The sequence below is a fragment of the Nicotiana tabacum genome, chromosome 5 (assembly GCF_000715075.1).
Source record: "Nicotiana tabacum cultivar K326 chromosome 5, ASM71507v2, whole genome shotgun sequence".
NCBI classification, from domain to species: Eukaryota; Viridiplantae; Streptophyta; class Magnoliopsida; order Solanales; family Solanaceae; genus Nicotiana; species Nicotiana tabacum.
The window spans coordinates 99862392-99874726 of record NC_134084.1 but is presented as its reverse complement, the minus strand read 5'-3'; the positions used below and the strand labels follow the sequence as shown (position 1 = coordinate 99874726).

General features: G+C 33.6%; 2 protein-coding genes across 5 annotated transcripts; one reads left to right on the top strand and one right to left on the bottom strand.

Annotated features, from left to right (window-relative positions):
* Positions 1 to 2373: 2373 nt before the first annotated feature.
* On the top strand, positions 2374 to 4350 carry LOC107789114 (uncharacterized). Its single transcript, XM_016610883.2, has 3 exons — positions 2374 to 2741; positions 2976 to 3371; positions 3989 to 4350. The coding sequence occupies exons 1-3, from the start codon at positions 2502 to 2504 to the stop codon at positions 4139 to 4141; spliced, it is 789 nt and encodes a 262-aa protein (XP_016466369.1). The 5' UTR covers positions 2374 to 2501; the 3' UTR covers positions 4142 to 4350.
* A 1527-nt stretch (positions 4351 to 5877) lies between these two features.
* LOC107789113 (adenylyl-sulfate kinase 3-like) lies at positions 5878 to 9298 on the bottom strand. Of its 4 annotated transcripts, none has more exons than XM_016610882.2 (7): positions 9134 to 9298; positions 8063 to 8211; positions 7681 to 7830; positions 7030 to 7148; positions 6872 to 6956; positions 6636 to 6682; positions 5878 to 6508 (listed from the first exon to the last, which is right to left on the bottom strand). In XM_016610882.2, exons 2-7 carry the CDS (start codon positions 8184 to 8186, stop codon positions 6410 to 6412), a joined length of 624 nt encoding a protein of 207 aa, XP_016466368.1. In that variant the 5' UTR covers positions 8187 to 8211; positions 9134 to 9298; the 3' UTR covers positions 5878 to 6409. The 4 variants fall into 4 exon arrangements, with proteins under 4 accessions (XP_016466368.1, XP_075109959.1, XP_075109961.1 ...); XM_075253858.1 differs by lacking the exon at positions 9134 to 9298 and adding an exon at positions 9006 to 9097; XM_075253860.1 differs by lacking the exon at positions 9134 to 9298 and adding an exon at positions 8778 to 8960.
* Positions 9299 to 12335: the final 3037 nt, after the last annotated feature.

Genomic DNA, 12335 nt, shown 5'->3' with positions numbered 1-12335 from the left:
GAGATAACCATTAGTTTTGTTCGCCTAATATAAATAAAACTAATGGAAATGTCGCAAGTGTATCTCTTAGTTAGAGTTTCAATAATTAATTTAACATCATTTTTTAAAATCTATAGAAAAAAAATAGGAGTGAAATACTTTTTAAAAAAATTAAATTTAGGTTAAAGCTAAACTTATCTCAATTCCTTAATTAATATTTCTCTTATCTGAATCATAGTTACTTGAATATTGTGGATGTACTTGAGAATTTGAAATGAAAAAAAATTGGTAATCCAAGAAAGTACTTAATTATTAGCTGGCTCCTCTCTCTTCCTGCGTCGTTGGCCTTTACAAGTAAGAATGAAAAAACCATTCACATCAATTGCTGAAGAAAATGGAAGAGTCTTAAATGAATAATAGTATGTTATATTAATTCATGCTTTACAACTCATTATCTATAAACCGGCCTAAGTTGTATCTAATGACTTATAGAGTGTGGTAACTTCACTCTTGCCTCTTTTAATTTTTTCTTCCTTTCTACCTTCTCTTAATTAAAAAGGACTACGTGAATTCTAAAAATACCTCTTACAATTTGCAACAACAACAACAACAACAACAACAACAACAATAATAATAATAATAATAATAATAATAATAATAATAATAATAATAAAACAAAGAAAGAAAAATGCCCTTTTAAGTTATTTTTAACAATCAAACAAATACCTCAACTAACACATATTTCATTTAGACTTTATTAAGTATATAAAGTAAACACATGATTCTGATGTGTCACATGCATGTTTGCTAACAAAGTCTTGGGCGCCTGAAGTCATTTTTTCAGCCTATTGTTTTTTCTTTGGAAAAAAACCAAGAACTTAGCCTCTCTTCTTTCTTTCTTCTTAACAAAACCACTTCAACCCACCATGAAACCACCATAGAGGCCAGGAAATCAGCCATTAGAGCTCTAACTAAGCCACCGGAAACCACCAGAAACTACCACCTTTCAATACAAAACTCTATTACGAGCTCCGCCTAGTTCCATCGACCAAAAATCAGTCCCAAACCCAGCGAAAGAAGCAACAAAAATACAGCAACAAGAGCTACCAATTATTTTTCTTAGTAGTCTTGTCACTCTCATCTCCACCGTAAAAACACAATTTCTCCACCTTATTTCATTTTCACGGCAGAAATTTAAAGTATAATTTTATACCAAAAACAACAAAGTAGAGAGAAAAAAAGTAATATAAGCCTAAATTCATAATCAAGAAAATAATAGAGAGAAGATTGAAGATTCCGGTAGAATCGTTTTCTAGCTTTACTTGGAGAACAAATTTTCGACAATGAAGGTTGCATAATGTGCTTTTTCAGCGAGGTCAATTAACGATCCTTAGTGGTTCTCTATTTAGCTATTCTATGTTATTTCATATTGGTTTGAGTATTAATTTGTTGGGGGATTTAAGAAAAGGGGATGGGGGACACGATTGCTGCAAAGAAGAAGATGGAAGGGAGGGGAAGGGGGAAGGGGAGGGTTAGTACTGGTCTTAACAAAAGTAAAGGAAAATGGTTTCTCTTTCATCTTTAATGTATTTTCTTTTCTTTCTTTTTTTTTTTAATTATGTGTCAATTTTTTATTCCAATTTACACGTGTCGTTTTTTAATTGGCTTATTTGACACGTCATTGGCAAATGTAGCTTACGTATAGAGTCTTCAGCGTTCGGGTATTTACTTGATACACTTAATAATTACTTGAAGTGTCTAAATGGTAAATGAGTCAGTTGTTTATGTATTTCGCCTAATAAAAAAATGTTATGAGAGATTGGAGTTATAATTACACCGTTGATGAGAATCACTTTAGTTAAAAGAGAGAAGAAATAAAAGGGCTTTGAGAACATTGTTTACTCTATAGTTGTACTAAAGGGTATGGCTTAACTACTATTAATGAAGTGAGCAAAAATTATGAAAGACTAGCGTACTCAAATTTAAGTAAGTAATAGATATTGAAAAGTGACCGAAAATTATGAAAAACTTAGGTAATTCAAATCTAAGTAAATATTGAATATCGAATGGAACAGTTGAGGTATGCCAAGTTGATTAGACGCCACTAATATAAAGAAAATCTATAGTTAATTCACACCATAGTTCAAGTTTATCCGAAATGACATAATTGAACTAATGAGAATGACTATATATTAATTAATCCAATTAATAATTGAGAGAAATATCTAGTATAGATTAGCCTCCTTATATGTGGTCTATCCTATTGATTTTTCAAAGAGTGATAAGCTTCCACCTATATGACTCAATCACCATCATAACTAAGAGGAGAAATTCAACATTCACTCTCTAAAGAGCAAGAAGACATCCTCCATATTGAGTTGAGTGCCTTCTCTCAATAAAATCCCACATTACTCACTCTCTTTGACTTTTCAATTGCCAAAAGAATAAGAACTCCACGGAATTCTAAACTATTTAAACCAATTCAATAGTAACAACTCCTTGCTAATTTCATTCAGTGAAAAATGGATCTTGAAACTGAGTGGGAAATTCTTCCTAATAATGGACTTCTTGAAATCCATGATTATGGAGGCCAAAATATTTCCTTTAGGAAATATGATTCTCAATTTGTCGACTCAACAGAGCACTCTAGAGTGCCAAATCAACTAATTGTTCCACTCCCAAATCAGCTGAATCCAAGTATACAAAATATCCAAGAAGATGATGAGGTTATTAAAGAAGTTATCACTAAGGTTCCAGTTGAGGTAAACATGTTACCATCTAAATATTTTTAAAAAAGATCAAAGCTCCAGATTTGGGAATGTTAAATTGTGTGATCATCTCGCCTAAAAGTCGAGAATGTTTCTTTTTCTGTTGATCAAAAATGTGAAAATATTTTTTGCTTTTTGGCTATTTAAATTGAGTGATCATCTCACCTGAAAATTTAAATTATTACGGAGAGCATACTTTAATTACTTACGTCTATTGTATCACAACAGGGAGCAACTGTGGTGGAAAATGAACAAGATCAAGTGTCACAAGTTTTCTTCAAGAAAATGAAGGAAACAGAATATGAAAACATGAAATTGGACTCACCCAAGTTCAGTAACAAGACTTGTGTGTCTCAAATTGATTCAGATCCTTTGCAGTTTGAGGATAACGCTGAGGTAATTGACAAAGAGAGTACTGTGATCAAGAAAAGAGAAAACATGGAAGCAGATATTGAAAAGAACAATAGTGGATTGAACTTATGGAACTGGAGCTTCACTGGAATTGGTGCTATTTGCTCCTTTGGGATTGCTGCTGCTGCCATTTGCATCTTCATAGGAAATCACCAAAAACAGAAACAAAATAAGCAGAATCAGAAGCTTAAATTCCAATTTTCTGATGACAAGGTTTGACTAAATTTCCATTATTTTCTTTGAATCCTTTTTTATGAATCTAAACATCAACAACTTTAGCACTCAATATTACTGGTTTGCCAAAAACAAGTATGTAATTGGAAGAACTTGTATTAGGGTCAGAGGATTTGAAGCTTATGTATCCTAAAATTGACTTCAAGAATTTACAATAATAACTCGGCTTACAGTCAAATATTTATAGATATTTAGTGGACTTTTTAATATATAAACAGAGTCTGAGCAAAAGTTGTTGGGTCCCCGTGAACCCATATGTTGAACTCTAGATCCACCCTTGATTAGGGTAGGTTGTCCACATCACACTCTCGCAGCGTGGCCCTTCCTCGGACTCTCCGTAAACGCGGGATCCCTTCCCTTTTTTGGTCTAAGCTTTATGCATTGATCATTAGGAAAACTTTCCTAAAAGTAACTTTTGTTTAGGGGAACCAACATTTTATAACTAAGTTTGATATAGTAACCTGAAAAATAGAGTACACAACTTGGCGCAATAGGTTGAAATACACTGATATTATCAATTATGATTCATCATATGCATGTGCAGTCTTATGAACTCACTGATCTAACAAAAGTGTTATATATATGTGGAACTGCAGAAAATGAAGCAAGTGGTTGAGCAGCCAACAAAGTTGAATGAAGCAATTTGTGGAGTAAGAGGAGTTCCTATAACAAACAAACGCATCACAGACGTTGAGGGGTTACTATTACGCTCCTTGGAGCATATTCAAGACTGTTTATCAGTCTCATGAATCATTTTAACACTTCAATATTCGATCCTAGTGTCCAAACATAGGAATACTATATACCGTTGTATATATACTGGACTTAATTCCCAGATTATTCAATTAGCAATTTGTAGTAAAGTCATATGTTATGTAACACTGGAGTTTGGTTAAGATAATACACAGCTATTTCAATAATGTATTGTTTTAGGCCGTTCTAGGTGCTTTTGTATGCTTTACATGCTGCTCAGTCCTGTTCTGTGATAGTGTTATTCACATAAGCTCAGGGGCTTATCCAGTAAACAAGTTGTGGGTTCATCTGAACCCATAACTTTCGGCTTAGACCATATATATTTCTCAAATATCCACTAAATATATACAAATAATAGTTTTTGAACCTAGTAAATTAGATGAAGGTGATAGAATTACGAATTTGAATCCATAACTCTGCATAAGTTGATCAAGGTATTCCTTCAAGTAGGTTTTATTAACCAAGAATTTTTACGCTAATAAATCTTACACAACAAATTAAAGCAACAACATAATTACTCATCAAATCTACAACAACCATTAGCTGATCATTCAATTGACAAGAAACAGCCAAAAATTGAATCTTTAACCAATTTAGATATCATAACCAGTCTAGAAAATCTTTCCCCCATAACCAACAGGGAGTTACAAGAAAATCATAGTAAGACGATCAAAATGACATATTCCTTAGTAAGGGAAAAAAAGGATCATTATTACAGACACTGTACTACATGTGGGCATATATTAACATTATTCCAGAAACTACCAAGGGGAGTATTGGATTGATGGGATCCCTCCACCCTTTAGCAAAGATGTCCGAGTAGAATGAGCATACACAGCACGGATCCAGATTAGTCAAGCCAGTGAGTATCGGGATGGTTATAAAACAAACATTATTCAAGTAGCATGTGGTGTGACATTTAAAAGAGAGCAGAGGAGGGAAAAGAGAGAGATGAGTTAGGCAGAGGGAAACAAAAGAAAGTCCAGAGACAGAGTGTGAAGCGATGAAGCTGTTGAAAAGGGTAACAAAAGAGGAGATAAAGAACTTGATCACTGCTTAGTCTTTCCGGATTGCAAGCTATAAATTGGCAAAAATCTGCAGATAAATTCGCCACACTCACCACCACTGGACTGTTAAAAACCATTGCTTTTCTCCGTCTCTTTTGCTGCAAATCTCTATTTGATTCTTGCTTTTAGCTTTTGATTTCGTCTTATCTTTTTAATCTAAAGCAACTTTTTGGAATTTGGAGGCCAAGTGGATGGTTTATTGACGTAGGCCATTTACATTTGGCAAACAGCTCTTATTTTTCTTTTTGACGGCACTTAACATGTCTTTCTTTATTCTTTTATGATTTAATAATCAGTCAATAAGAGCCAGTAAATGTGTGACTAATCCTGGGAGTTGTTGTTGTTGTTTCAAATCATTAAATAAAACTAAAGAATTACTACTAAAGCAGTGAGCTTCCATTTGAAAAAGTAGATCTGAACATACATTTTCTAACTTCAGATATCATTCAGTATTGGCATCGTGTTTGGAACTTTTCAGCATACCTTATTTTTTGTCAATTCACTACCAAACATGTCATAACATTCTTGAAGTTGAAGGTGTGACACCATATAAAATAGGTCTATTTCCAGCATTACATCCATAGTTAGCTCATTCCTTCGAATTAGCAGTCCCAGCTTCGTATCAAGGTCACGATCAATATAGTCACTAACATCAAAATCATTACTAGCATCAAAATTGCTCGTAGAAGCAAGAATATCTTTGACTGAATCATTTCACTCCCGATAAGTGAAAAGTAAATTAATCACTAAAGAGCAAAAAAATAAGCAAGCTAGCTGCATAATTCCAATTAAATCCACTGGTTCAAGTCCTTAGCAGAAGATGCCTTTAATTTGCTAAGAGAGTTCAACAAGAATATCTCCTTGGTAGTGTAGCTTCTCCATAAAAACATGGAATGCCGACTTTCTTGTTTTCTCTGCTTGAAAAACCTTCAACTTATAAGGAGACTCTGGCATTCAACATTGTCTTAAAGAAAGTGGCAAATTGACAGGTAGCATATTCGTCATCTAAGTAACACATCTAACTAATTGGAAGAAGCAAGCCAGCCGTACTCTGACCTCCTAACCCTGTAGCACATAGATAGTGATGATATCAAACAGCAAATGTAATGTTAGAAACAGATGGAGAGAACTAAAAATTCTCGGCAATTCCATCTGCTGAGTCTTTTCTTGTTATCTGCAGCAAGCACGCCACGCTTACTAAGCTTCCAAAAAGCCTCTGTCCTCCATATAAGAGACTACTTGCCCAGCCATTTCATTTGGTGCAGGAACTAGTCCATCTTTTTGTTGTATTTCAATCTAACAAGAGAAGCAAAAAGAAAAAAGTGAAAGATATCATTTCTGAACACAAGTGATTATGAAAACCAATAGGGAGTTAACAATTTCTTCAAAGCTTAGCAGCCAGCGGAAGTAATATAATACATACCTCACAATTCAAAGGTGGTTCATAAGGATCATCTATTCCAGTAAAACCTGCAAATAAGAATTTGAAGTATTTCATTCAGTAATAAAGTCAAAGATATCATTTCACCACCAATTAAGCAAATATAAACCACTGCACTACAGTAAATGATGCCAACTACTTAATGAGATAATTCACTCTGGTTCCAGATTACAGATATCAAAAGCAATATGGGCTACTATCCTAAAGCTAAAACACACCTTTGATCTTTCCTGCACGAGCTAGCTTGTAGAGGCCTTTTGGATCTCTTTCTTCACACAATTGTAGAGGCATATTCAGAAAAACCTGGAATGTCATAAGAAAAGGAACATTAGATATGCAAAAGATTCTACAATAAATTGTTGAACATTAGACTTGCCTCAATAAACTTTTTATCTGGCAATAGCACACGACAAGCATCTCGATCTTTTCTGTAAGGAGATATCAGGCTTGCAATGCAAATTAATCCAGCATCCGCAAAGAGCTTTGCAACTTCCCCTGATCAAATTTATAGATAGTACAGATAATCAGGAACACAAACTGTTTACCAATAAGTGTCGTGCCAAACCGATAAGTACCTAGAGTAATTCAATTAGTCCAAGAGAAAATAAAAAGGTACCCCTTAACTACACCTATTCAGGATGACACTGAGCCTAAAGCCTGAGATACACGCAATTCCCATAAGGCTGCAGCTATTCCCACTCCATCACCGCCTTTATACACTCCATTTTCATGTAACTGAAGTGGAGTGTGGACTTAAATTTGAAGGTGAAAGAACCATCACGTTCTCCAAGTGTTTACAGGTCGTTTTTGAGCTTAAAATTTTGAAATAAGAAATCCTGGGGACTGGAGACTGGAGAGATTTTGAAGCCGGGATTTTGCTTCCAAATCTAGAATTAATCTATTGAGTCATATGTAAACAGATATGCAACACATTGTTTGCTCAAGTTGTTTGCATCACAAGTCTCACTAATAGACAACTTACTAAACTCGTGGTTGTTGTACTTATATTTTGCAAGAATACACTTACCAGTCCTACGTATATTCTCAGCACGGCTTTCTGCTGAGAACCCAAGATTCTTGTTCAGACCATGCCTAAGGTTGTCACCATCAAGAATGTACGAAAGCTTTCCCCTTGCCTGAAATTCTCTACCTAGGGAACATGCAATTGTGCTTTTTCCTGCATAAATTCAGATTGAATCTTGAAAACTAACGGTAAAAATATGTTGCAAGAGTGAGCATCTGAAACTTTTGACCACCTCATAATAATAGTTCAGACTTCAGACTAAATGTCAAACTGAATATGGGATGGCATTTTTTCCTCTGCCTCTAAACACACGTCCAAACTATATGAATTTGATACAGCTGATACAATAGACAAATAATAAGCAACAACACATATTAACACCAACCTGATCCACTGAGACCTGTAATCCACACAACACATCCCTGTTGGTTAAGCAGCTTTTCCCTTTCTGTCTTACCGACTAGATTATCATGCCAGAATATGTTTGCAGGATTGGCCACTGTAGACATCAAGAAATAGCACCCTTCGCCTTTCCTAGTAACACATGAAAATGCGAGAAATTAATAAGAGCAGTACACTAGTTCAGTGGCGTAGCCACATAGCGTGAACGTTGGTCAGTTGAACACCCTTCATCGGAAAATTACACTGAGTATATATAAAAATTATACTATGTATATAGATCAAAATTTACCTTTTATACATATATATATTAAACTTTGAACACCTTAGCAAAATTCTTGACTTCGCCACACAGTTAAGCAGTTGGTGCATTATAACATGATTTTCATTGACCAATTACTTCAATACAGATGAAAGTAAAGAAGATTTTGGAGAATTCAAGAATCTTTATGCTTTAGCACTCCCCTTTTTCTTCTGATCTTTGTAATATACTTCATAGATGAAGAAAAACACTTAAATTAACCTAACAAGTTATTATCCAATAGGGAGTAAAACAGTCCTTTTGCAAAAGCATTGACAAATCAAGTTAAACGCATAAGAAGGTAAGCATGACATTGCAAAAACTAACGTTACAAAATAGTCTAAATATATCCTAAACGAAAGGTAAATGTAGCTACACTTTAGTTTCTAAATCTCTATACCCCAATAAAAACACAAACGCTTCGGTATCAACCAAATGGGATCGATCTCTCCAGTGAAAATGGGATCTCACTATCTTGGTAATTTCCTTGAGAAAATGACAAAAACGTGTGGGGTAGATCTAAAATGGTTCCTTAACTATATCCTTAATTGAGTAGTTTTAGTCGTTTAAATTTGCCAAAGGTGAGCACTTTCACAAACTCCAGTTGCTACATTTCATGTGAACTCACTCAGAAATTGAAGGGACTTGTGCAGTTTTTATCAACATTGGCAGGAACAGTAAACGCAGAAACATGCACATAAAGCAAGAAACAATCATTTGAATGCAAATTTATTTTACCCTTCATTAAGATATTACCTGTGAAAGAAGAGCAGAAATATGAATTTGGAATTGGGAGTTTGTTTTCTTTCCTCTTCCAAATTTATGAATATGGAAACTGTAGTAAAGTGGAGGCACTCTAGTCAGGCTCTGTGATTCTCCCAGGTTTTAGGCAGTGTGACGGTAGCCGTTGCTGACCGAGTACGAAACGATGTTAATTGAGTGAAAGCAACGGCCCTTTAATTATAATATAATTATCTTTTCTACCCAAAAAACACTATATTGGAATTTCCTTTTTTTTATTTCGTCATCAGGGAATATACAGAATTAGTGCACAATAAGCTCACTGAGCGCTTAGTAAATCATAACATATAGTAAGAGTTTGCATTTCAGGACTTAGAATTTTATTAGTTTGATTAATTTTCTATTCCATTTAATTTTACTAATTTCTTTCATAAGAAATAAATGCATCTTCTTCTTTATTTAGAGAAAAGTATAGTGCGTTTTTCTTCTAACTCTATCTGTCCCGGTAGAGAGAAAGCTTAGAGCTAGAAGTTTGAATCCAAATTCTTAATAAGCTTCTATGTTTATTTCTTTCACTAGTATCGAGTTATCTTTTCTTTTAAATCACAATAGTGGTTTAGTTGTTGTTTCTAAATAGATTCCAGTGTAGAAAATTACTCTACTTCCTGCTTTTAATTAAATAGGGAGAATTATTCTTCTTGAATATTTCTTTCTATTTCTTATTTAATGGACGAGAATATTTTCATTGTTAGTACTAATTCCAATATGGAGTAACTTTTCTTGTATTGGGAGAAAGACAGATCTTAATATTTCTATATAATAGTAGATATTATTCCTCAAATTCACATGGTTGAGCTAAAACTTTTTATTTAAACTTTTATTTGCTTTTACAGTTAGACATTTTGATTTATTAATATCTATCTATCTTGTACTTTATATTAACTATTTATTAATTCTGTAATCGAGAGAGACGGAAGAAATAATATAGTTAATTGTAGTATTGATAGATGTTAATATTTATTTAGTATCATCTATCTATTTTATGTTATAATTAATTTTTACACTTATTTGTAATCGAGAGAGGCGAATAGTGTAATAATTAGTTATAACAAGTAGGGTAACAGAAATGGACTTATTAACTAGAACATGTTTTAGTTCAATCATATCTTTCTAGTTCTTTAGTATTACTAGTTTGAAGATTAATTTGTGTAATTGAGAGGAGTGCAATTAATTATTCAACTTGAGTAATAATACATATTTATAATCGTGAGAGGCATTTATACTTTTTTTAGAAATAAAAATTGAGGAATATTAATTCTGCTATATAATAGAAATATTAAGTGAAGTCAAGATCCTAACACCTTTTTATTATATTTGTGGAAAGCAAAATATTTTCTATTGCTCTATCCATGTATTTTTAGTTAGATAAGTCACAACTCAACTCTTTCTGATTTTCTCAAATAGTAATTAAAACAAGAAACGTCTGTACAATAGATAAACCAATCTCTATGGGTTCGATATCTTTCTATACTATTATTTTACATAGTACGAGTTAGAATTTTATATACGCTAGACACTCGTCACTTAACCTCATCACTACTTCGTCGAGGTTAGGCCCGGCACTTACAGAGTACATGGGGTCGGTTGTACTCATACTATACTCTGCACTTCTTGTGCAGATTTTGGAGTCAGTCCTAGCGGCGGATATTAGCGTGCTCGGATTGGACAGCTTGTGGAGACTTGAGGTACAGTTGCTCAGCGCCCACAGCTCCTAGAGTCTCATTTCCTTTCTATTTGGCTGTGTACTTTCCTTTCAGACATCTTTATGTTATTTCAGACCCTTGTTTGTACTATTCTAGTAGCTCATGCATTTGTGACACCGGGTCCAGAGATGTATTAAATATTTGGTTATTTTAGCTTCCGCATTATTACTTTGAATTATTGCAGTAGTTTCAGTTCATTCTCATTAAGTAAAATTAAACTGTTAAAAATGGATTTAAAAAAAATATTCTAACGTTGGCTTGTCTGGCAAGTGAAATGTTAGGAGCCATCATGGTCCTGATGATGAGAATTCTAGATTGTGAAACTTCAATACTAAAACCTTAAAAGTTGAACTCATAGAGTTTACATTCTGGATCCGCTTCTGCGGACGACTGCAAAAGAAACTAAACTTATCATAAAAAGCATTGCCTCATGTTGATTTTTATCATTCAAACTATTCTACTTATGAGATTTTCTCACTATCTGATAAAATAATTTAATACAATATAGTATTGAATATTCCTTAGAAAGATTGGTTGCTAGTTACTACAACTACGAGTACTGTCCAATATTATGAACCTCTTTTTTAAAAAAAAAAATGGGATATGAAAAGGGGAAATAGGGGAATGAGATTATAAGGTGAGGAATCAAATTCACACAAATAAATTAAAATATCAAATAGCCAATCAAGTGTAACCCTAAAAACTTATATCAATGCTCAGAGTGTTGCAGGGATGGATGCATGCTAAACATAGCAGTGCCACGTGATATCGCTTCGTCGAATTTTTTAACTAAATATATGTATTAATACTGTGAGTAAATGAATAAATAGGAAAAACTAACACCACTTAACATAAATTGTCTTTTCTAACTTAATACTCAACAAAACTAATAAACAAAAGTTATTTATTGTATAGAAGTATGATAACTAAAGTTACTATTTTAATTCTTCTATAAATTGTGACACCGCTTACAAAAATTATTACGTACACACCAGGAGTGTTGAGTTTTCTTGTCATTTTCTACCAACTTTCTATGTGTCTGTTGGGAATATCAAGATAATTCAGTAGCTGCTGAGTTGTTTATTTTTTTAACTTACTCGACTGTCGTTCTTTTTTTCTCTTATTATAGAAGCGGCAGTTAAGCTCCATCAGGAGTCAGTGTCATCAACATGCTTGCTTAGGCTTTTATATTTTGCCACTATTTTTCTATATTATTACTTTGAATGCCATAAGAGAATTTAGTAAATAAAGACAACTTCTCGGGCAATTTAATGGGCCAGTTATACAGGTAAAATAGCTCTAAAAGTTGCGGGCTTTGCCTCTTGATAGGTTATATGTATATCCCTGTTATATATGGATGATCTAATAAACCTACTGATAAGAACCAGATAAGGAACCCGATACACATCCTCAAGAACTTAACGATCAACAAGTCTCCAGTTGGGGGACACAGT